Source organism: Chaetodon trifascialis, chromosome 13 (assembly GCF_039877785.1).
Source record: "Chaetodon trifascialis isolate fChaTrf1 chromosome 13, fChaTrf1.hap1, whole genome shotgun sequence".
Classification (NCBI taxonomy): domain Eukaryota; kingdom Metazoa; phylum Chordata; class Actinopteri; order Chaetodontiformes; family Chaetodontidae; genus Chaetodon; species Chaetodon trifascialis.
Genome location: NC_092068.1, coordinates 3,532,445 through 3,558,315, shown reverse-complemented (window position 1 = coordinate 3,558,315; position 25,871 = coordinate 3,532,445). Strand labels below are relative to the sequence as shown.

The window sequence follows — 25,871 nt, the reverse complement described above, 5'->3', positions numbered from 1 at the left end:
GGGGGGGGATATATATATATATACCATTTTTGTCAAAAAATGACTTAGGCAATTATTTTAATAAGGTGATGAAAAGTATTTAGTTTTAATTCAGTTTCAGTGTTAAGAACTTAATACTTGTCTTTTCTGGGGAAAAAGTAAGTACAGTAATGTAAACATTATTTATTGAAAACATGATTTAAATTGCAGCGATCACATGAAATAATGACCTCCACCAGTAGATCTCATTTGTTGCCATCAGTCGTGAATACTGGATGTTCATGAGCGCTGCTATGTTTGGAGATGATTGGTTGTGACCTGAAGCTGAGCTGTGCTTGTGTAAGGAACAGTGTACAGCACCTGAAAATATGGCTTGTAAATGCTTCAAGTGGCAACAAGATGTTTGAGGGTTTTCAAAACTGTTTAATTGAAGGTCGTGTTTACCCACTTAACATCTCTCTCAATAGGTTCATATTGGTTTTTAATCCAGTTTAAAAAAAAAACAAAAAAACAAAAAAACCAGGACTGTAACAACAGTTTAATTCACTTTGTTTAAGATCAGCTCTGAGTAAGTGATAACAGCAGAAATAAATTATGAAAGTCAAATATAATGTGGAAGCTCTGACACAGCCCTGAAGACTTATATTTTCTTGATGTAAACAGAAGCTGTGAGCTGTGAGCAGGCTGTGTCAGACTCTCTGAGTACTCTCTGCAGTAGTGGACTGCTCCTGTGGTTTTTCACTGAACAGTGGAGGGGGGTGCTTCTCCTTGGAGACTGTGGATGAGAGAAAATAATGAAATAAAGGGAATGGACAAAAGGTGGCTCATAGATGCCTCAAACAACTGGAATGATGTTTCTGCTGCTACAGTTGAAGCACACTGAGCCTTTCTCTCCACCTCCGCACACTCTAGGCTTCCACATCGAGTATCAATACAAACATTAAACACCAATAAGCATGTTAAATAAACTTTTTATGATGGGAAATGATAACACATTGACACACTCATCTCTCATTAGCCCTCCAGTGTCCCCGCCTGCTTTTGGGAAATGATGGATGGGAAAGTAGTTGTCCCTGTGTGTAATTAGGAGGCCAATTAACAGATCCAAGGGAGGGGTTTTCATTCTTCCACTCACACACACAAATACACATTTGTATGATTCCTCACACACAGTTTCCTTTCACATCCAACACAGAGAGAGGGAGCGATGTGTTCTCAAGCCCAGGCATTACTACCCCTCTCTCTCTGGCTTTGTCTGGTCTCCTCTTTCTCTGTCCAGCTAAAGAAAAAAAAGACAAGGGAGGAGTATAAAAAAACCTACCCAGGATTCCCTGTTGGGCCAGTTCTTCCTCTATAGAAATCAGCCGGTTGTATTTAGTCATCCTCTCAGCACCGCACAGACCTCCCAGTTTGATATAGTCCAGGCCCAGACCCACAGCCTGAAGGAGGAGAAGAAGAGCAGTAATCTGTGACTCAGAAACTGGTGCTCAGGAAAGATGTGTGATGCCACCAAGGGGAGCGAGACAGAAACCAGGACTTTGTCTCTGGGGTTATACTGATGAGTTTGCTCTGCAGATAGGAGGTTTGGTCCAATCACAGTTGAGAATGTTGACCTAGGGGTGGAGGGGATAGGGATGTGATAGAAAATTATGTGGAAATGAAGGCAGCTGTTTAAATTGGATTCCAAAGTTCCTCACACATTGGACTTCATGGTATTATAGGCATTTACATTGCTGGTGACTTGGGCTGCATCTAATGGTTACTTTCATTCACAATGTATCTCTATATTATTTTCTCAATTATATGTTTGCTGCATTAACAGTCAGTTAATAGAGAAAAATTGCCATCACAACTTCCCAGCGACCAAGTGGACATATTCATATTGATGGATAAAGAGTATCCAGTAGATACTCAGTTCACTATCATAGAAGACTAAGAAAAGGGTCCAATATTCACTCCGAGGAGCTGGGACTAATGTCTTTTTGGTATTTTGGCTTAAAACAATGGATTAGTGGGGCTGGTGTTGTTGAACATGATGTATTCAACAATTTCATTCTTCAGAAACTCATTCAATATCTTGTTGCCATTTGGCATTGTTGTGGGGAAAGAACACAATCATGGTTGAATGTTTCATGCTATCACTACAACACCTGCTGCTGGACCTGAGAAACAGTAGATTGTGACTCTCAGAGCATATAACACATCATTGTTGCAGATGGCTGCTGCTGACTGTTAAACCAAAAGAATGTGTTGGAGAGATGCACAACTGTTCTGATCAGAAATGTCATGAAGCTGGAAATAAGACTTACTATGTCTGAGAGAGAGTCATCATTGCAGGGCTCATTGCATGTTGTTCCCATTAACACTGAACCTGGCAGGTCAACAGGTGAAGACACACACAAAGACACGTCATTAGTATTGATAGCAATCAACCATAGAAGCAGCATTTCACAGATGCAAAAGCATTGGGACACACTGATAAAGTGTTAGTTCAGGCCATGCAGTCACAGTTCAGCTGTTTCATTCATGTTTCACCATCAGATGTTTGGCTACCAAGTGACAAGAAATGTGCAGTCATATTCACGCTAATGTACAGCACAGCCATTCTAACATGACACTTCTTACTGTTTCACTCTGCTGATACCACCATGCAGCGCTGTTTGCAGCTGCAGCTGGTATTTGCAGGTATTTTTGCTTTAAGATTTATTGTTAATTTATGTTTACTAAGGTGGGATTAGTCCTCCTACCAGAATCCTTGTTTCTGCTCTGATTATTTGAGAGCTGCCTCAAACAGCAGATCCCTTTCAACCAAATCTACTTGTACAACTGTTTGCTATAAATGCTCAATTCCTTGGCATGTCTCTGCCCTGTGTTGAGTAGAAGAGAAACACCCTAATGTGAACAAAACCACCCATGCTCCTGCTTGTGAGATTGGCTGGGTCATTAGAGAGTAATGGGACAGAAGTATTAAGCATTAAACAATATTACAGTGACATTATGACTGTTTGGAATGTACAGCTGGACAATGGAGAACTTGATTTCTGTGTTTACTTGTTCACAAGGCTGTGTTAGGAAATTGAATTTGCAGCTGGGCGGGAGGCCAAAATGATATTATCATTCTTACAAGCCTCGTGTGCTGAGAAATCTGTTATTTTCATGCAGTTATTACCAGTGAGGCAAAGCCTCTACTGAGTTAGATTCATCTTCTATCAACCACAAGTGTGTCTAGAATATATGAAGGCCTTCCCTTTCAGCAGATTTGACCTACAGTAAATGCAGCTCATGTTAACGTGGCTTAAACATCTGTTTTTCAGTCAGGACACTCTCATCAAGGTTTTAAATGGCATCATTTGCGGCAATAATAACATGCATTGGAGTGTCTCTCCAAGCAAACCTATACATAAATATAAATAAATAAATATTAAAGGTTAAATAAATATTTCTATAAATATTTAAATATTCTGTATTTTATACATCAACTGACAGTATTAGGTGTTGATGTGCTGATGCTCTGTGTTACAAACAGTTTAGGCCTCGGACAGCATCAGACTGGTGCAAATGATAAATCACCTGACACATCCACCTGCTCCTGATGATGGTTTGAGTCAAACGTGCTTCATATACTTTCTAAATAGAGTCAGAAAGTCAAACAATTCTGTTTCTATGTTGTATTTGTCCTCCAGTTGAGTTGAATGGTATTTTACCAATTAACAACTGAGTACAGCAGTAATGCTGCCATCTTTCCTGTATTGATTGTGCTTCTCTACCACATCTGAGTGAATCTGCTACCTTGGTGCTCTGATGTGATGCGGATCAATTCGCTGACTGTTGTCTCATGCATGTGTTTTAAGATGTGACCTCTGACTCCTGGAAGGGGTGGGGCCTTTGACTTGTAGGTGATGTCAGAAAGCAGTGAACATGAGTTTCCAATCACATTCCGCAGCTTCTCCCACTGGTCTATGTCCTTACAGAGCAAAAGCACCCATACACAAGAAAAAGGATACACATTTGATTGGAGAGCAAAGGTACAAATGATCATACATATGCACATAAAAACATACATCTAAGACATAGTCAACTTCACAAACACATAAACAAGAGTAAACAGAGCATAATTACTACCCAAACCAAATTACTCTTGGTGTTTGGTGTTGTTGTTGGTCAAGTTTATACTTGTGTCTGTCTCGGGCATGTGTGTCTGTAAGCTCAGAGCGCCATGGTTGGGGGGTTTTTAGATTAGTTATTTCCTGTTTTATGTTGACATAGTTTCTCCTCATGTGTCATGTTTTGTGTTACTTCCTGTCTTTATGTCTTTTCCCACCTGCTTCCAGTATCAGCTGTGTTTCATTAATTAGCCTCTTGTGTATTTAGTCCATGTGTTTTCTCTTTTTCAGGTGTCAGGTCATCTGCATTCATGATTAGAGTTCCTTGTCAGCTTTCCTGCCTGTTTTCCTCATTCACCCCTATAGCATGAAGCACGGTTCATGCTATAGGGTTTAGGGGTTTAGGGTTAGTGTGGTAACTTCAGATTTAATAAGTTATATTAAAGATAACACATCAGTGTGTATTAAAACGTTGCCTACTGATCAGCCAATTCTCATGGTAAATGGCATCGCAATTGGTACAAGATCCCATATAGCCTGGTACGAGGATAGTGAGAGTGTTGAGAGAATAGCAAATTTTGGCTTCCCCAATGATTATTTATACAAGAGACACTGTTTTTGTATGACCAGTATCACCCTATGATTGAGACTCATTGAAGCAATGATTTGCTCCTAAGTCTGCCTGATATAGCCATTGTCAGGTATGGCATAATGATACATGTAAATAATACACTTTAATGGAATACACAAATGTAATTATGGTCAGATCTATTTATGCCCTAATGATGGAATTACACATTCAGACAGTCACCAATTTTTTTCCATTTTCTTTTTTTATGCATGGTGTCTTTCCTGCATTTGGAAACTACAACAGTGTTGCTTTTAGCCCATATTGTGTTTTACTTCGAGTTTGTCTAATATTCCATATGCTTGTTGTGAAATACGCTCCTCTGCTGCAAGTATACTTGTTCATGTTTGCAATTGATAATATGCTGCAACTTAGATTGGGGAAACCTTCTTGAGTTGATAACCACCATCATGTGACTGCTTAACCATGGTGATTATCAGGCTTAGAGAAACCAGATAAAGAAAGGATATCCTGGATATGCTGAACTTGCTTTGTAATACAGGCCCCAGGTCCCTTTAATTATGTTGTGTTAGGTTGAAGTTTTGGTTTCTTTCATTGCTTGGTTGACCTCCTTTAATTTTTAGAGCTTCTTTTTCTAGTTTCTTATATTAGGATTTATTTACTTTTATCATTTCCTAACATCATGTCCACCTTTTTGGCTTGGTCCCTGACAGCTCCATGAAGGATGATTGGCAAGTCTGCATGTGCAACTATGGCCATGGATGCCCTTAAACAAACTCGTCACATGTCAACTGTCAAAAGATTTGCTCAACTCCTGGTTGAAAGTTAGTTTTCAGGTTTCACCTGTCAATCATGGGGTTCAACAAGTACTACAACCTTGTGGGAAAAAATATGCCATTCTTTGACCACAATCAAATATTCTACATTTCGTTAGCCTCATATCATAATTGCCTAAGTCATATTTTAAGGTTTTTCGGGCGATAAGGCAGGATGAAGCAGCAGTGTCAGGAGAGTACAGTAGAGTTAGGCAGATATCTCAGTTTGGCCAAAAAATGATTTAGGCAATTATGCTATGAGGCTAACGATTTACTACTGTTAGGGGTGATAATTTCAATATCAATCCCAATATTTTTTCAGTGGGAACCAAAGGGCTGGGGCTGAGAGCCATTGACAGAGTATACAAGTCAGAAAGTACTGAGAGACAGACAAACACATTGTTGGTTTTGTTCTTTTCATGGGTTTTGTTAAAAAGAAAAATCTAAAATACATCACCTTTAACTTAAAAGCTATCACATAACAACAGAAGAAACAAAAGATAAAACACGTACAATGTATAAACAATATTGTTAATTTATACCATATTAACAAAGTTGTCTGCATACACACACACACACACAGACGCACACACACACAAACACATACACGCACACACACACATATATATATATATGATCATCATCATTTATATGATCATTGACACGTTGGCAAAAGAATGGTAATGGAATGTTTTGAACTTACCTCTCTCCTAAAGGGATCGATTAAGGCCACCACTGCCGGGTATCTGCTGATGAGGGTATGATAGATATCCACTAATTCATCTGGAGACTTCAAAACTCCTGTTGCAATTTCATACTTTCCTTTGGACTGAGAGCAAGAAAACAAATTAACTTCTCTCTCTGTTTCTATCAGCTGTGCCTATACTGTATTTGAATGTAAACTGACCTCTATGGCCATATGCACACATATTTGATTTAAATGACCACACCTTGGCTCACATAAACCCAGCGACTACAACTTACATAGTCCATGAGTTCAGGAGCAGCACAGGTTACTGCTAAATGGATCTCTTTTCCCAGTGCCAGTCCAAAGTTAGTGCAGGCTTCTGTGATCAGATCCAGAGGTTGCTCAGGTCGCTCGAAGTTCATAGCAGGCGCTCCACTGTCACACAGTACTGCCTGGGTAGCCTCAGAGCAAAGACACAACATCTATGTATTCTGCTTTTACACACTGAATTGTAAGAAATGCATTAACCTACAACAACTCTTTAGTTGTGTCTGTTGAAACGTATTGTACAACTGAAGCTGCATGTCAATGACAATACATGTGTATTTATTAATATAGGTTTGAATGAGATGGTTGTCAATGCAAGACTATTTGAGGATGAGTGTGTTCCACTCAGTCTCTATGAATATAAGTGCTAGGGGTCATTGAACAATGCAGGACATAACACATACAAATGCTGTTCTAAGAAAAATGTAAATAGAAGAAGTATTGAATGCTTTAATAAGCATTTCAACATACCCCCCCCCCCCCCCCCCAGCCTGCATACCTCAGTTAATTTGAAGCTGAAGCCATGAAAATCAAACAGAAATCACCTTTTTTGTGTATATCTTTTAGGAAAACTCAGTAACAGAAAAAGCTTCGAATCCTGTCTCCACCTTTTACATTCTGTGCTCTCATAAAGCCTTTGTGAACTCAGTTCCTATTCTTACAGTGAATAAATTGCAGTGTCCCTCACCCCAGCTTTTGTTGAAGTGTTTATTATTCTCATCATCTCCTTCTGTAACTCAAGGGTCATTCTGATGATCTGTTGAAGAAGTTCACAGTTCAGCATGTTTAATAGATGCTATAGTGAAAACTGTATATAGAAAAACTGAGGTGCCATACCAATAATATACCACATAGTAGCAACAAAGGAAGCAAAGGAACTTCCACAATGAACACTAACTTTATAGAATGAATAAGTCTATACCAACAGCCAGCTCTGAGAAGAAGTGGACCAAAGGCAGACAGAACATGTAGCAGCTACACAGAAATGTGACTGAACAGTGGCAAGTACTTGTTTGACTCGTTGTCCCGCTTTGGGGATCAGGATGACTTCCTCCAGTAAACCCAGTTTTCCAGGAGAATTCTTTCCACAGCTCAATAAAGTTACCAAGGAGACAGGGATGTGAAACTGTGACAGAGCCTGAACAAAAATGTTTAAAACATCATTACATGTTGCTCCCACTGGAGTTATTGTGTGTATGTGTTTGTGCTTGTGCAGTCTAACCTTTCTGTTCTTCAGTGCTGCTATGTATTTGTAGAGAGGGATGTCCTGTATTTGAGCCCCAGTTTTGGCCACGGCCAGAGACACTGAGCCGATGGCCAAGCTCCCAGGCAGAACTGGTTCGAGTGGCTCTGCTGGAGGAAATTGCTTCTCTGCAATGTTGCTCTTTTTTCCTGTGATACAAGCCAAAAAGACTCAGATATTCATGTGACCAAAGGAGTTTGGATACACATTTGGTCTTTTACATGATGGCCTTTTACAGAGCAACTTAAAATGAGCAACAGAAAATAAGACAAGAGAAGATTTACTGATATCATACAGGGCAAAACAAAAGTATAGAACTGATGTATAGCATAAATCCATCCATACATTAGCTATACCTGCTTATTCTTTAGGGGGTCGTAGGGGGCTGGAGCTGATCACAGCTGTCACTGAGTTATATGGGTCACACCCTGGAGAAGGGTCTCTTTGTATAAAAAGGGCTGACACACAGAGACAGATAAACATTCATACAGCCAATGTATAGTTGCCATTAACCTAACCTGCATTTTTTTTTTTTGGACTGTGGGGAGAAACCAGAGGAAACTCATGCTGGTTGTTGGGTTGTGCAAACTCCACTCAAGAAGAACCCAGCCAGCTGGTAAGTTAGAGGCCAGAGACTTTTTGCTTTGAGGCAACAGTTACAACCACTGCACATTGTATATTGCACTTTAGATAAGCTATAAGTATACTGTACCAAAGATAGATAGATAGATAGATAGATAGATAGATAGATAGATAGATAGATAGATAGATAGATAGATAGATAGATAGATAGATAGATAGATAGATAGATAGATGTGCATGAAATGTTGTCAGGAATACTGTTCTCTAACTGTGCATAATGAGTGGAATACTGCCAAATAATGAGTGGAAAGTTGTCTTGGAATGAAAAGAAAGCTGCCTAATAACAGTGGTACAAAAATGAAGACTCCTTGTGCCTGTCATGGTCATGCACATGTAAATTATATCTCACTCTCAAGTTTTGATGACATATAATTAATTTGTTGGCAGGGTCATGAAAATCAAGACTCATTAACTCTCCACTAACACTTGCTAACACCTTAGTTGGTGTAACATATTAAAGCATAAGCATAGTGTTCTTACTGTTTTTATTTTATCAAGAAAATCCATGACGGGATCAAAACCAAGAGTAAGTGAATTATTGTCAGTGTAGCATAAAAGAGCCACATGGAATTTGTTCCTCTGTGTCAGTGTTTACACCACTGTGCTACTTTGACCAACTGAAAGGAACTACACCAGCCTGTTTTATCAGGAACAGGTAATGGAATAAGCCACCCATGGTGTGGCACTTTTACATGTTAATAATAGTTCAACAATGGAGCTTTCCAGGAATAAGATATATCAGACTTTGAACATGCAGACAGTACATGTTTGCTGGTCACCCACATACTGCTGTTTTTGGGGATTCATAGAATAGACTGAACAAGTGTTTTTTATCTCAAATGCAATTTATTTGCTGTAACATTAATCCACTGACTCAAGCTTCCACCATAAAAGTTCTTTCTAATTGGAGTTTTTTTTTTTTTTTTTTTTTTGTCATCTGATCCACAACCTTTATTCCAAAAAAGTGATACTGTGTTAAACCTAAATTAAATAGAATGTGACACTTTGTTAATCCCTTCTGACATATACTCAACTGAAAACATTCCACAGGTTCATTGGTAACAGGTGATAGTGTTATGATTGGGTATGAAAGGGGTTCACAAGCAAGGATGGAGCGGAGTTCACCACTTTGTGAACATACGACTATATAAAGGATATTACTACATGGACTCACGACCATTTCGTAAAATCACTGTCGGTAAACAGCTCATTTGGAAGTTCTTGCATTCTGTTTTTATTTACATTTTATACAGTGTCCCAACTTTTTTAGACTCAGGGTTGTAGATCGGGTGACAAAAGCCCGATTAGAAAGAGCTGTGGAAGCCAGAGTCAGTGGATTAATGTTTGAGCAAATAATTTGTATTTGACATTATATGCTTGTTCAGTCTATTCATATGCTTAGGTCCATCTTATTTACATTAATTTCTATGTGAACGAGAACAAAACTGGCAGAGGTTCTAATATGAAGCGTCTGAGGCATGACGTGCAGATTTATCTTGCAACCTATCTTGGTCTTAGTGATGATATCAATGAAATTGGGAGTAGAGGGAAAACAAACAATGGTTTAACCTAGAGATCAGAGAGGATAAAGGTCTTGCGGACAATTTATTCATCATTTCATCTCAAGTTCTCAGTATTGAGGTGCTGCCCCCCCTTACAGAAAAATACTTTTGATCAAAGAAAATACATCTTTAAAACAGGGGTGGACAACCTCCTACCTCCAGGGCCATTCATAAATGCAAAAAAGCTATTACTTAACCTCATAGCAAAATGAACATAATAATATAATAAAATGGTAGACCCACAGGTTGTTCTGGTGGCTTTGATGAGAGCGATATAACAGCTGTTTCTGCTTAAACAAAACGACGTTACTCTTTAAAAAAAAATGTGTCTCTGTAGGGATCCTTTTCATAATATTGTCAGAGACTTATTACAACAATCTGACCGTGTCAGTGGCAAAAATAAACACTTTTAGTAGATGCACATTGACAATGCCCAATTTATATTGCAGCCATTTTGTGGTTGCTCACGTTCAATACTGAAAAAAACTCCCGTTTGTCTGGGACATTGAAGTCTTCCAGAACATGTGGACTTGCACCAAATGGAAACTCGATAAGTAGTTCAAGCTGAAACAAGCGTATACTTTAACAACAGGGTACAGGACAGTATTTTATTTGATTTTTTTGTAATGTGTGAGGATGTAAATCTTTTAAAAGAAGTTTCTGTTGTAATAATATACAAGTAGCATGTCTATTGATGTACTGGTTCGCCCTCTTATGGACATAATGCAGAAAAATAGATATTTGAGTGGTTTGAACCTATGTGTTTTTTTAGAGGGAATACTCCACTTGCCTAGTGTGTCTAAACTAGTTTATGGGGATGTGCTCGCAGTGATGAAAAAGACCAATCACAAGAGCTACAAACATGCTAAACTGGATGAGCTGCAGGGACAAATGCACTTGGATAAAGTTAGTTTGGATGCAAGCAGCTTTCACAAGACCACATTCTGACAGAGACAGGGTTATGCAGGGAAGTTTTGTGGTAATAGCTGAGAAGCTGAAACTTCATTCCAATCCGTTCCACTCAAGACTGACTGACCCAAACTTTGAAAACGAGCTGTGAGTAGCATTGTCAGATGCCTCACCAATAAGAAGCAGTGTAGTCAACACAGAGGTTAGAGTGATATCTGTATTCATTAATTTTGTATGGTATGACCAGCTGTGCTGCCAAGTCAGGGCCAGGGGGCCAAAACCACCCTGACACAATTGCTGGCCCACCTCCCAGGTGACCAAATACAAAATAACCTTCTTATTAGGCACTGCCCAATCACTAGGTTGGTTGGTATGGCTCATGTTGTATGACACCAAACATTATGTTGTAACTGACTTCTGATGTGTTAAAGCATCATGAAAAAAACATCTATATAATTAATTTTTCTCTACTGGAGAGCTCCAGGACAGTGGTGGATCTAGGATTTTTCTAAGGGGCCATCAAGGGGCCACATTTCTCACCGAGGGGCCAAGTATTTGTCCAACATGCATGCAGTCACATTTATGATAAAGCACACCCAGTCACACCTTTTTCAAACATTTTAATTAAAAAAGTGTAGACAGTAAAACTCATTTTCAATTTCACATATGAGGATGTGAGCAACTTCAAAGGAAATAAAATAGTATTCAAATACATTTTCACACTTTTTTTTTTTTTAATCTTACATTGGACAAGTATAACCTGGTCTTACTTTTTGTTGATCAGAGAAATCACCAACACTGTTTGAGAACATCTCTCTCACACACAGTACCATGTGAGCAACTTCAGGTAGAGGCAAGATCCAGACAGTACTGCTCTAAACTGACTATACAAGTAACTACTGTACATTTGGCTCATCTCAAAACAGCATTCTGCGGTTTTTGTTACCGGAACTGAAACGTCTCACAAATTCAGTGATATCTAAAGACTTTGCCCGTTGGGGCTCAAGGCTCAGGATCCCAAGGTGATTCAAACGACAATCTGCCATTGTTGTTCTAAGTTTATTTTTAATTAAACTTAGGGCTGAAAAGCTCCGCTCACATGAGGCACTGCTCATGGGTATAACAATGGCAATCCTTCTTAGCCTAAACAGCTCATGAAACACCTTCTTGAAAGGTTCTGGGAATACTACAAACTCAAGAAGTGTAGAGAACCTCTGCATCCCACCTTTTTCTTTCCTCTCCAAAACTCTTGTTATCTAATATGGTTCTCCGCAGGGCTGCGCGATAAAACAATAGCAATATGTCTCGCGATAGACACGTCATCAATATCAATAAAAAATGCGTTCGATAAAACATTCGATAACTTTTTTTTCTTCGTCGGAAGAAACCTGAAGTTGCGAAGCGAGGTTGGTTGCATGAACAAAGGCACTCGCTCTCAGGTAATCGAGCAACGTAGGGAGTAATCGTTAATCAGTGAGAGAGACACGCTAACACACCAATCATGTAACATTATCAAGATCGGTTGCGCCATGTCGTTGTCTCGTGTTTGATGCTTCGCGAGGAGTGAGATGAGAAATAGAAAGCACTGCTGTCGATAAAACAGGGAAAGTCAGCTCGCCAGTATGGATTTTTTTGGATTATATAAGTCGGACCATAGTCAGGCCAATGTGGTCTGTAACTTATGCAAGACTGTCGCCCCCACCAAGACCGGTAACACCACAAACTTATTTAACCACCTTAACCGCGCTCACTCTTTGGAGCACAGCCGTATTCGCCAACGTCCAACAACATTTGCAACCGCAGCACCACCACAAGCAGCTGACCACCATGCAGAGGTATCTGCTTCAGTGCCTGATGACAAATCATCTAAAAGGCACGAAGACATAACAGAGGCAGCGGCATATCATGTAGCTAAAGACATGCTTCACTGAGCACTGAGGAGAAGCCAGGTTACAAACATCTCTCACACATGCTTTTTTTTTTTTTTTTTTTGTAAACACACTCGCAATAAAAATATAATTGAATAGTTCATGTATGAGTCAGAAGAGTGACTCAAGTTGTTCATATGTCCAGGCTGGTTTTATAGTTCAGTCAAACTTACTGTACTGTCTATCATGTTTGTTTTTTGTATGTTACAGATGTCAAGTCCATCTCAGTTTCTACTGTTTCTAAAACACTGCACATATTTGAAAACATTTTATTCAGCAGAAGGTGAATCAGCTTGTGAACTTCCTGCACTAAACCTGCAGGTTTCTCTCTGTTTACATTTTTACACTTTTTTTTCCATTTATTATTTGAGTGTTTTCCATGGTTGTGTTGACATTTCCTTTCCTTTCTGCCTGAGGGGATTATAATCAGAGGAAGGTTAAATTTAAAATAAAAATGTTTAAATTGAATGTACTTTTCTCCCGGTCCTTATTTTAAATAGGTCATAAAAAATATCAATAATTATTGATATCGACCAATATAAAACGCTTATATCGCAATAGAGTTTTCAGCCATATCGCCCAGCCCTAGTTCTCCGTGTCATCTCCAGCCATCCATCCATCCATTTTCTATACCAACTATCCCTTTCAGGGTTGTGGGGGGGCTGGAGCCTATCCCAGCTGTCAACGGGCGAGAGGCGGGGTACACCCTGAACTGGTCGCCAGTTGATCACAGGGAAACATATAGAGACAGACAACCATTCGCACTCACACTCACACCTAAGGACAATTTAGAGTCAGAATTAACCTAATGAGCATGTTTTTGGTCTGTGGGAGGAAGCTGGGAAGAATATGCAAACTTCACACAGAAGGGCCCTGCCCGACGCGGGGATCGAACTGGCGACCTTCTTGCTGTGAGGCACGTGCACTACCTGCTGCACCACCGTGCCGCCCTCGTCCCCGGCCCGTCTGTGGTATTGTACTCACGGATTATCGTTGTTGTGTTCATTCAGATGATAGTCTTCTTCTGTCAGCTTTATTGACGGTGGACCTGCCTATTTGGCGAACTCCTGCCACAAATGTTGGGGCATGGAATTGCATTCACCTATAATCTGATGGTCATTGTCTATCAAAACGACAGATGACAGGACAGGGGCACTTCAGGGGGCCAATTAGATTTTAGATGGGGCCAATGCCCCTGTGGCCCTGCCCCTAGAACCGCCACTGCTCCAGGATCACTTTGTGGGAAAGACACACAACCTTGTTCGGGATTTGGCCGCTGGTGCAGATTTTAGAACTGGATAAATTGTGATATTGATATCAAACATTAAGCAGTATATTCTGACAAGACTATTCACTATCCTACCTTTATCAACACCCTTCTTGTCTTTGGTCTGTGCAGGTGGTGGAGAAGGAATGACCACCTCAGACTCGTTGGGTGAATGACTCTCTTCCTTCTTGTTACAGTTGTCTTTGTCCTCCAGGTAGCGGGCCATGAAGAAATTGCTGCACAATTACAGAACAGAACATTTTGGTTCGCGAAAAACAACAAGCTCTTAAAAAGGCTGTTCAGTAACAATGGTCTGCATGGGGCAAAATTAAATAAAACAACAAATTAATGTCTTATGTGTGCAGGTACTAGGGCTCTCAAAATGGGCCAAAAATGACATTTGAATATTTCTTCTAAAAAAAAATCACAACTACTACTTGTATATTATTATTACAAAAACTTTTTTTTAAAAGCTCTACATACCTGAACATTAGAAAATCATGTCCTATACCATGCTGTTGAATTATTGGCTTATTCCAGCTTGACCTACATATCATTTTCAATCAATGAAAGTGACGCTCTCACCAAATCCACCAGACTCCATTCAAAGAAACAGTAATTTTATCATTGTAAAACACTTCATTCAAAAGAGAAATAATAAATAAAATAAAACTCAACAAAACAGTCTTGGTTCATCTTTTCGCTGTTTCAACAATCATCACTAACTCTGGACTGGTTGAAATACATTTGTATATCAAATTTTTTTCCAGGTTTAAAAAAAGTTTATTATTGGACACAAGGAACTCTGGATTTGTGACTCCTTTCCGTCATTCAGTGCATTCAGTGCACTCAGTGCATGACTGCAGCACTGTTATTTTTTCTTATTTCACAATTTAATTTTGATTTTCACAATTAAATGTTTTTTGTTTTTGTTTTTTTAATTGGAATATAAATTTGAATATCACACATGTCATCCAGAACACAGGTGATCTCTACTGATGGTTGATGACCTCCCTTCATGTAGTGACATCTGCAGTGAGCAGTTAGGTTGCAGACTGCAACCAACTGAATACCCCTTGCCTCCCCCTCCCCTCCTGTGGCCACTAAAATATATAAAGCCAGTGTTTGGTATGTCTATTCTCAGCTGCTGTAGAAACATGGCAGTGCAACTTGGAGGGGAGCCGCTCCCCCTGCAGATAAAGGGGTAAATCCAAGGTAATGAAAACACAACAATTCTTGAGGTGAGGATACAGTAATTAAAACACAGCTTTGAATATTATATGCCATTTCTGACAATACACCCGCCTAAATTGTTACCATAAGGTTCTGTGCTTGGTTCATTATTATTTACAATCTACATAACCAATCTTATTTCTCCAGCAAAGAATTACAATATCCATTTCTATGCAGATGACAGAGTATTGTCTGCATGTATGTGGAATGACATCTTTGCATAACTTCAAACTTGTAGACAAAATGTGTTTTACTCTCAGGAATAATAATAATAATAATAATAATAATTGTTGTTGCTATTGATGCATAGTAACTCACTGAACCCTTCATGTGGGTCATGAGACATAATGCAAAAGCAACCAATGAGAGGAGCTCAGTGCATCATGATGATATGATGATGATAGGCTGTGACAATAGGCAAACAAGTACAAAGCATTATTGTCTGCATGACCCCACTCTAGGAGGTCAGCACACAGCAAACTAAATTTTCATTGAATCCTGACGCACAAAATGACACTACTTATTAATTTATGTTTGTTTGTTTTTTCACCTTGTAATTCATCATTCAGAGGGCTGAATTCCAGATTAATGTGCACAGCTATCAGAGTTTGAGTTGTGCTTCATGAATTCTAACATTTCTAGTATACATCTATAAATCAATGGCAAAATATTTCAAATGAGATTCTTAGAGATGTGACACTGGGCCGTTTCATCCTGGGGTCCTGGTGCCAGGGACGCACTCTCCCAGCATGTGTTTCATGTGCAAAGTATTTGGTTTCTTCCACAATTTATGTCCGGATGTAAAAGCTTTTAAAAAGACAAAAGACACCAAAAAAATTCCACTAAAACTGAATTACTTAGGACCAGCAGTGGCGGCTGGTCAATAGAGGGCGCTAGGGCACCGCCCCTCCTGTGAAATATTGCCTCCTTTATATATCTACCAAGATCAACCATGAATCAATCAAACCTAACAAATACGAAATAAATAAACAAAAATACATTGCATTTTTACTTGTGCAATGGTGTAGTGGTACCCGCCACACTGCCAGCAACCATTAAATGCATCCGACTTTAGGCTAGACTTGTGATTTGCTATTCGATATAAAGCCCTCCTCCTCAGGGGTGCCAGTAATTACCAGAGTCTATGAGAGCTAGCAAACTTTTTTATTGTTTAGGAGCAGAGACAGCTTTTCATTAGCACGTGAAAATTCGCTTCTAGTTCGCACCTCTGTGCACCCAGACCAATGGCATTGTTTTCCAATTTTTTAACGTTAGCGTGATTGGACAATTCATCGTCCATCAGCAAGCATTCGTGCCACAGCCGTAACTACTTCCAGAGAAGATGTGTTATTAAATGGTGAGTTGTGTTATGTTGTGCTCTCCAAATGTTGAATTGTAAATAGTTGTATTGATTGCATATTGCCAGCCAAATTGTATATACTGAACATGTTCTGTTAAGATTTGATTAATTACAGTTTTGATGATAGTATAATTTGATTTGATTTGATTTGATTTGATTTGATTATTGCTATGGTATCCATGGTGCCTATAAATTGTAGACTGTGCTAACAGTGATTTCATGGGCAAACTAGTAGATGACAATGTATCTGTTGATGCCACGATGGAAGTGTTTTATTGTGGAACCTAATTTATTGTATTTGAAACATTTAACTTGATAGAGCTAAACAAAAATACTGTACAGTATGTACAATTCATCTCTGGTGTTGCCATCTAGTGGTTGAACAGGAAAACCAAATTAAACAATACAACGTAACACTGACTTTTATTTATTATTATTTATTGTTATAAGTCCCCCCCGAGAAATTTTTCTGGAGCCGCCACTGAGGACCAGCAACTTTTGAAAGAAGTGTAGACAATATGAAATGTACAGTAATTGTTATTGCTTAAATAAAAAGCTCAAAATGATCTGTGGAGTATGATGAGCATGATCATCAAAGATGTCAGAGCTTTTTTAATTTCAGCACTCCCTCCAGAGATGAAACCCTCCATATTGACTTGAAAAACATTTGAACACTACCTGAGTAAATGGTCGACTTCTGATTGGTCACAGGGGTTTTGGACCTTCAGCATGTTGTTCAGAGGTTCATTGATCCACTGGACAGCAGTCATCACATGGACAGCCCTCTCCTGACTTTTTGCTTTCCAGTCCAGTAAAGTTTCCTTCGGCCCAAAGTGGCTGGAAATGGCAGCTGAGGACATACTCTGAAAACCAAGAGAGGGATAAAGTTAAAGATAAATAAGATAAGCCTTTATTAATTCCACAGAGAGAAAATGTGTTACAGCAGCAAAGGGGATAGTACAATTGCAAAAAGCATAAAAAACAATTTAGAAACACATTAGAATCAGCATTTTTTTTTTGCCATGCACAGCCAAAATAAACCTAGGGCTCGTGCACTGCGCTGCCGGCGTATCCCCTCTCCCATCTCATTTCAGTCCCACCCAGCCGCGCAGTTCGGAAAGAGGGAGGGGAGAAGGCGTGGAGTGGGTATGACACAGCCGAGTCAAATTTTCACCAATCACAGCAGCTCCTAGCCTCACCTTGAAGAACGCCGCTGGCAAGGCGCATGGCAAGTTTCGAGGATGACTGAGACCGCACAGGAAAGTGTCCGACGCCCAAACTTCTCCCAGGAGGAGACTGACATCACTCATGCGTTTGTATTACTTTGCACACCCGTTTGTATATACTGTTTATTTTTTCTCAGTATATATATATATATATATATATATATATATATGGAGAGAGAGAGAGAGAGAGAGAGAGAGAGAGAGAGAGAGAGTTTTATATTGTGTTCTATATTTAGTGGTATATTTTGTATATTCTCAATATAAATATTTGCTTTTTATATATAGTTATATATAGTATATAGTATAGTTCTCTCTCTTTTCTTTCTTTTCTATTTTTATTCTAATTCTATTCTTGTAAGGAGCACTGCAACAAAACAATTTCCCCCTCGGGATCAATAAAGGATTTCTGATTCTGATTGTGATGTCTAAATATGAGGTCCTTAGATGGTAAATCCTCGGCCTCCTCTTCATCCTCCTCAAAGCAATGATGTACTCCATCTTTGTAGATAACATTAAGCATTACTATGATAACATTTGTATTTGGAATGAAATGACGTGGGTAATAGCGGACAATGATCATCACGTTTTTTCCATGTGTCTGTCTCTCTCTGTCTCTCGAGTGCTCTGAGATAGATGCAGTATATGCTCTGTAGGATGCCACGGCTGTGGCGATGTTAATTGATTAGTTCGCATACCTGTTTCACCTGTGTACATTCGGTCAGGGTGAGTGACCATTACGCGTGCCGAACGCGCTTGCGATGTGGTCAGATAAGATACAGATCAAAATATATAAATTTAGGTGTGACTGTATGTGCTGACTCAGATAGTTGCATTGAATTGCGCCTGTTGCTAATTAGTGATCGCAGTGAAATGCCAGACACCTTGGAAACCTGACTGTGGGGTGTTGGTGATGTGAACGCACGACTCCGCCAGTTTACGAAAATCCACTTGCCTGGCGGTGCGCCGCTGGCACACAGAGTTGACCAGGTCTGAGGTGGTGAGCTTTCAGTGCACTTTTAAGCTGCCGGCGCAGACCGAAATGGTCGAAAATCCCAATTCGACGGCTCATTATGCTGACATCTCCCCCCTACTGCGCCGCAACGCCCATCCTGGCGCACCTCTGTACGCCTCGGTTTACCAAAATACCAAGTGCGCCTGCGCCTGCCTGAGCTGCTCGAAAATACCACTGCGCCGGCGGCGGAGTCGAAAATAGAGCCCTTGGTCTCAGGTCGTGAGAAGCTCAATCACTTCTGCTGCTGCGCTCTTGACACAGTCACCTCCACCTGACCCACAGCAGTGAGGTTGGACAGAGGAGGAAATTAGTTAATATTTGCTATTTCCACATCAGCTCTCCTCAACATCTTTCCCTCTCCACCCCCTTCTTCTCACAGACCACTCGCACTGCTTCTTCCTGTCATTACACATAATCGTTAATGATGAAGACAATGGGCCCCTCCATAATCCTAGAGCACAGCTGTGTCCAGTTTACTTGATGAAAAAACAAAAACATGATTCTTTCTTTGAAAAGAAATGATTAAAGCAGCACCTCTGATGTGTTTGGTTAGTACCGAATTGACTGCCTTTGGATCCTGCCTGTAATATCTCTTTTAGAGAATCAAATTCTTCTTTCTTTGGATAATTTGCTCAAGCAGGCAATAAATTAGAGAGGATTGGACACACGCTAATTGTTATGTCACTGCTTGTCTTTGGAGGTGAGCAGGCATGCTAGAAGGGACCTAGGCTGCATGCCAACTACATGACTAACATTATGATGTTGACTACTTGGCCGATAAGACAAATGAACTGATAAGATTCTGACATAAAACTCCATCTTCAAAAACACCATATCACTGATATGCTGCTCAGGAACGGATGGGGGAAGAAATCAGACAAATTCTTTATCTTTGTTTAGATAAATGTCACTTAAAATCACACTGATCACACAGATTTTTCTAAAATAGTTATTATTACCGTGCTCACATGCTTTTAATTATATTGATCAAACCTCATTTATTTATATTTAACACATTATGAAATGCATTTTCTGTATAAAAACGTTATTATAATTATTATTATTTATCTTTGGTACAAAGGAACTGGTCTCCTCTCGCTGACAATGACTACTTAATTATAGCACTAACTAATACTACTGAGGAAAAGAGTTGACACATGCTTGTTCATAGACCCTAGGTGTGTGCCATCAGTAACCTCACCGTGACCTCAGTTCATGGTGTCACATCTCATTTTTCTGGCTTTTGTGATACTGTAAAAACTGAAATGGCAAGGGCCAAGGGTCATGGTGTGACTGCTACCTTCTTTTAGCCTGCAGCTGCCTCTTCACATCAGAGCCTACTGCATGTTTGAGGAGGCCCCTAACTGTCATGTCAAACCATCAGCACATCACTAATGAATTACATCTCCTTTGTTAAACCTTTATTTGTTCAATCTTTACGCTTAATGCATACACTGAACTGAATATCCATGATTGTCAGCCACAGTCCAAGCAGTTTAGAAAACAGTGAATTTCAACAGTTGTATTGGACTCGTGCTGAATTTTACAAGGAAAGGTTTGTAGACAAAAAGAAAAAATGGGACCCATGAATTTTACCTTTTCTTTGTTGCAGATGATGCAGAAGACTTCTGTTTCAATGGATAGCTGACCTGCTGCATCATAAACCTCCCTTCCCTTCAGTCTACTGATCCTCGGTGGCACAGAGAGATTTGTAAAGTAATTTGCCTAAAATGACAGAGAATGGTAAAAAAAAAAGAGAGAGAGAGAGAGAGAGAGAGAGAGAGAGAGAGAGAGAGAGAGAGAGAGAGAGAGAAATTTTCTCCTGAACTTTGGAACTTTGAAATTATTTGACATTATCTGATTCTTTCAGCCTTTGAGCCGGAGTGTCATCATTAAAGGCTAATTTCAGAACTCTTGCCCTTGATTAGCAAGCATGTTGAGAGATGTTTTTAAAACTGCTACACAGGTAAACATTTACCTTATAACTATACACATATAGTAAAATAAAGCAATTATCATATGTAGCTCAAATACTTTCAGTGTTACATTCAAGGACAACCTACAAAAAGTATGTTTAACTCCACTTTTGCCAAGAATGTCCATACACACACACGCACACACACTCTCTCTCACACAGCATTAACTCTAGACCTATCATTATTTTTCATGTGCAATATCACATCAACACTGAACCAAAACACAAAAAATATATCTAAAAACTGAGTCTGAAATATATTGTAAAATTTACTATTACAATATTTTTCAGACATTTTGAATTTTGGTGAGTGACCTAAATATACCCCAATTCTGTCACTATGCTTCCCTTAAATATTTCTTGCTCTTAGCCATTAAAGATCCAGTGTCTAGGCTATAGTGGCCTCTAGCAGAGAGGTTACAGACTACAGTCGGCTGAAATCCCCCTCCACCCGTCCAGACCAAGGGTGTCAGAGATCTATGGTTGCCTTCAAGTAATGTAAAAACACTAGGCCCTCTGTAGAGCCAGTGCTTGAAACATAATGGACTCTATGTAGGAGGACACACTCCATCTGTCTATATTAAGAGCTCAGTGTAAGTTAACAATAACACATTCCTTATTTCCAGGTGATTATACACTATTTATAAAAACAAATATTATATCCCATTTCTGCCAATAGAGCCCCCTAAATCCTACACACTGGACCTTTAAAACCAACATTTGCACACAAAATGGACTTTGAAGTAAAATTAGTAAATGGTAAATGGCTGCATTTATATAGCACTTCTATCCAAAGCCCTTTACAATTTGCCTCCCATTCACATACACACACCCACTCACACACAGATGGCAGCAAGCTACCACACTAGGTGCTGGCCTGACCATTGGGAGCAATTTGGGGTTCAGCATCTTGCCCATTTGCACATGTACAGAGGAGGAGCTGGAGATCGCATCCCCCAACCCTATGATCATTGGAAGACCTATTCTACCTCCTAAGCCACAGCAACCCTGAAATTAGTGTGGTGGTGGTGTCAATTTTATTACACACGAAGCAACATGGAAATCTATGTTGGATTATATATATTATGTCTTCCAAAACCTGTTGAATGATTTTTGTTTTGATCATAAATAAACTGAATAAATTCAAGATTAACCTCTGGTCCCCTCAATGCCTCAAAGCCTATTCATAACAATGCATAAACTCAGCTAAATGTTATAAGGTGAAAATAGAATCCTAGAAAATGGTCATAATTTTCACAACAATTTTCCCTGAATAATACTGAATACATATACCAGTGTTAAGTGGAAACATAGTTCCTGAAGAATTTTGTCCCACATTAAGTATAAGAAAAAAACCTTTCACTATTAAGTACTGAGGTTTCCATGACAACTACTCTGATACCCTGAAGCACAGTGAGCTTCCACTGAGGTGATCTGTGTTGCATTTGAAGCCAACACCCCCCAAAATGTTTGACAAAGTGAATGTTAATATAAAATGCTTCATTTCTCTTAAAATCCAAAATTCCATCTACATTCATATGACTTGAAAAAAAATTCCTGGCAAATTTTATTTAAAAGCTATCTTGCTATAGACACTGAGTGAGATGACTAGATGCCAGTTATGTGATCTTCTACACTGTATGCTCTTTAGGTCAATATGCATGAAGGTTTTTAAGGAAAGACAAGAGACTGCTATCAGGAAGCATTCTTCATGTCACATCCATTGATGTCTATAGCAATCTGTAAGGCTACACACTGGTTACCAGTGTTAGCAGGCTTTTTTTTTAGAATTGTCCCACTTGTAAGGACCACGTTTCACGTATCTGGTATAAAGCTGTAAAAATAGATGGTCAGTAGGTTTACAGCTTACATTTACCCATTTTGTTAGTCTTTCTTTGTTGACGGGTTACACACATTTGTGCCTTCATTTTTTTGCTCTGTTGTGATATTTCAGATAGAGACAAGAAGGGGAAATTTGAGTAAACATTTATTTGTTTGTTTGTTTGTCGTAACTTCATTGCATTAATCTTCTTTCAGTGTTATTGGACTAAACTTTGTGTCAGGCCAACTTCCTCTCCACCAGCCCTTTTCCACAGCAGACATTTTGACATCTCACAGCAGGAGAGCTGCAGGTGGAAGTAATAACATTAATAGAGGCCATATTCCATTCAGGTTTACTAGTTCCAAGGATACTTAATTGAACTGAGCCATCATCAGCATCATTAATACTCCTGTGTTTGTTCTGTTAGGACCACTCAACATGTCTGCTGTGAAAAAGGTCTATTGGACATGGCTTTTATGTTTCCATACTGTTCACTTCTGTCTTCTCTGCTTCACTTTCTCCCCATCATGTGCTCACTTCCTCCAAGGAAGCCTCTTTGTAATAGACTTGTGTGACAGGAGGAGAGAGGAAACTAATAGTGGATGGCGTAAGGAAGCTAATTAAGCCAAGCCAGGTGGCGTAGTGCAGGTTGAGGTCGGCTGGAAAACATAATCTGTAACCATAACGGAAAAATAGAGAGAAAACTAATTTGAAGTAGGAAGCCAGTCTCTCTGACTGATTTGTTTTATTTTGTTTGGTGGCTCATAGGCATTTCAATGAATGGAAACATTTTTAAAGCACTTGAAGGCAGCACTAGACAATACCGAAAGAGAAGGTAAAAACCGTGTAGGCCTTCAGTGCGGGAGAGCTAAGGAGCCAGCTGACAAACCTCATCGAGTGTGAGCTGTTGCTGTCGGTACAGTACACATTTAGCTAGCTTTAGCATAACTCGGACTCGTTACAGCAGGGAAACAAACTCCTACCAGATCACCGTAAACGTCTTCGGGTTTGTTGAAGAAGAGCTCATTCAGAGCTCTCTCCATCTCCTGGGGGACTCTTTTAATCCTGTAAAACTCCGCAGCTGCATTTTTAATGTCGTAAAAGTCCTGCTCCTCTTTAGAAAGACGGCTATTAAACCCTTGGTAAGACATTGTCCAGGTGTCATCACTCTCCCCGTAGTCTTTGTGTTGTCTGTTACCATGGAAACAACTCGTTCAAGTGACAGCGGGAGCCCAGGAAATCAGAGCGACGTCGTGCGTTGCTCCCCCCTTGATTTATCCCGTGTATTTGCCATTTCATGAATAAAAACTGAATATCCAGAACGAATAATGCCTTTGTCCGTTCCATTTATTTATTGACCATGATTGGTAAGTTGTGGAATGCTATCTGCCATGTCCTGTATGGGACGCAATGCTTCGTTAAGCACCGCGAAGTAGAAATGAATCATTAGAAATTTATAAGTAGAATCGGTAACTGCCCCATATTAACAGCAAACTATAATTTGTGACAAACGTGGGTGAGACGATTGAAACCGGTGGCTGTCTGGAAAGGAGAACACATTCTAGTGAGGTGAGAAGATGTACTCATGAATCAAAACGTTGTTAAAGCTGTGAGAGTGCATGATCTTTGGTCCGCAGTGATGTAAAGTAAATGGGATTTGAAGTGAGTATATTTAAACATTTAAAGCCTCCATCAGAGGACATTAAAAATGCAAATGCAAATGCAAAGCTATAGTCAGTATAACTATTAGAAGGGGTCCCTGCATCCAGAGTCATGTAAGTTGAGTTCTGGCTGTTGATTATTTTGAGATGAACAGGATTTCAGGAAAGAATATATTAACCAAAACCCTGATGATACAAACGTATTCAGCATAGGTCTTTTTTTTTTTTCTTAGACGCTTTGCCAAAGGAAAGTTAGAGCAGACCCCTGCCGATCTTAGTGCGCAGACAATATTATTTACCTATACATTTATTCACATGGTTTGGTGCAGTCCAGAAGTTTGACAATGACATTTCTGTCAAAGCACCTTTGTTACTCCACACTGTTGATGAGACTGATCTGTGAATCACAGGCAGTGCTACTTCTCAATGATACTTCAGCACTGGAGTTGAACAGAAGCTGCAGTCATCTTCCTGTGGCTGGTCTCACTGCAGCAGAGGATGGTGGACTGTGGCTGGAAAGCACCACGCTCCCTTATAATGAAAGAACGGCTCCTGGCATACTGAGATACCACACAGTTGGGTAGAGTTACACAAGAAAACAGGAATTATCTTGAAATTACGTTTCAAAAAATATACAGTGCATGCGTGTATTTATGAGATGTATATGATTACATATGTCTGTGATATATATCCACATATGCTATCATTATCTGCCTCATACATGAGCTCCTTATCCTTGAAATAAGACCTGTAGCAAGTCGGAATGAAATGCTTTAACTAGCTTCAATAAGACATCCGGTGAAGACAGGAGTGGAATAGTGCAGGAGTGGGAAGGACTTTGTCTTCTTTACTTGTTTTCCTCTTCCTTTTTGGATGATGCTGTTGTTAGTCTGAATCTGCCCTCTTTTTAGTTGTAGTCTGTTTTTGTTTTGTTCCCTGTGTCTGATATGCAATAAAGAATTTATTTAAAAAAAAAAATAATAAAAAACATCTTCTTTTTTTAATTCATTCACAAAAACTTTGAGCTAATAAGTGTTCAACTGAAACAGTGACTTTAGTAAGTCATGTGCGTTTGGAGCTGGTCAGAGCTCCACATTTGGCCTTTTATTAAACAGTTCACTGTCCAAAGGTTCGCCTACAGCAGGATGCAAATGTCATAGTGATATAAAGCACATTATATATTTTGAATATCTTAATTATTGTGCGTTGTTAATTAAGTATTCCTTTATTTAAAGGACCACTGCCTGGTGTCCACTAAATAGGCATGATAGTTTTAAACTTTATATTGATTTCACCTGACATCTTCACTGTCCTGTGATGGTGGGCAGCAGCCTGTTCAGCCTGTGAAGTAGCTCTCTACTCCATAGTGGAAAGCGTCAAACCTACACACTGGCCGTCAGCAGTAAGCAACTTCAGGAAAATGTGTATACAGGTGTTGGGAATTTAAACTGTCCATGGACAAGTCTCCACTCACACGGTCCCGTTGCCAGAGGCTGCTTTGCTTGAAGGCCTTAACCCTGACGCATTTCA

At 39.5% G+C, this 25,871-nt stretch overlaps 1 protein-coding gene across 2 annotated transcripts; it reads right to left on the bottom strand.

Annotated features, from left to right (window-relative positions):
- Nucleotides 1-385: 385 nt before the first annotated feature.
- On the bottom strand, nucleotides 386-23,864 carry eno4 (enolase 4). Of its 2 annotated transcripts, none has more exons than XM_070978047.1 (13): nucleotides 23,664-23,864; nucleotides 20,480-20,608; nucleotides 17,324-17,508; nucleotides 14,149-14,288; nucleotides 7,724-7,893; nucleotides 7,511-7,639; nucleotides 7,190-7,258; nucleotides 6,471-6,635; nucleotides 6,190-6,315; nucleotides 3,769-3,943; nucleotides 2,289-2,350; nucleotides 1,301-1,418; nucleotides 386-754 (listed from the first exon to the last, which is right to left on the bottom strand). In XM_070978047.1, exons 1-13 carry the CDS (start codon nucleotides 23,829-23,831, stop codon nucleotides 669-671), a joined length of 1,722 nt encoding a protein of 573 aa, XP_070834148.1. In that variant the 5' UTR covers nucleotides 23,832-23,864; the 3' UTR covers nucleotides 386-668. The 2 variants fall into 2 exon arrangements, with proteins under 2 accessions (XP_070834148.1, XP_070834147.1); XM_070978046.1 differs by having other exon boundaries at nucleotides 567-754; nucleotides 6,471-6,626; nucleotides 23,664-23,831.
- Between the last annotated feature and the right edge of the window lie 2,007 nt (nucleotides 23,865-25,871).

Excerpts from the sequence above, each read along its gene's own strand:
- eno4 (XM_070978047.1), bottom strand. The coding sequence starts at position 23,831 with ATGTCTTACCAAGGGTTTAATAGCCGTCTTTCTAAAGAGGAGCAGGAC. Across the intron at positions 20,609-23,663 it reads AAGACGTTTACGGTGATCTG|GCAAATTACTTTACAAATCT; the intron begins GTAGGAGTTTGT and ends CTGTCATTTTAG. Across the intron at positions 3,944-6,189 it reads TCGATCCCTTTAGGAGAGAG|GACATAGACCAGTGGGAGAA; the intron begins GTAAGTTCAAAA and ends TTGCTCTGTAAG.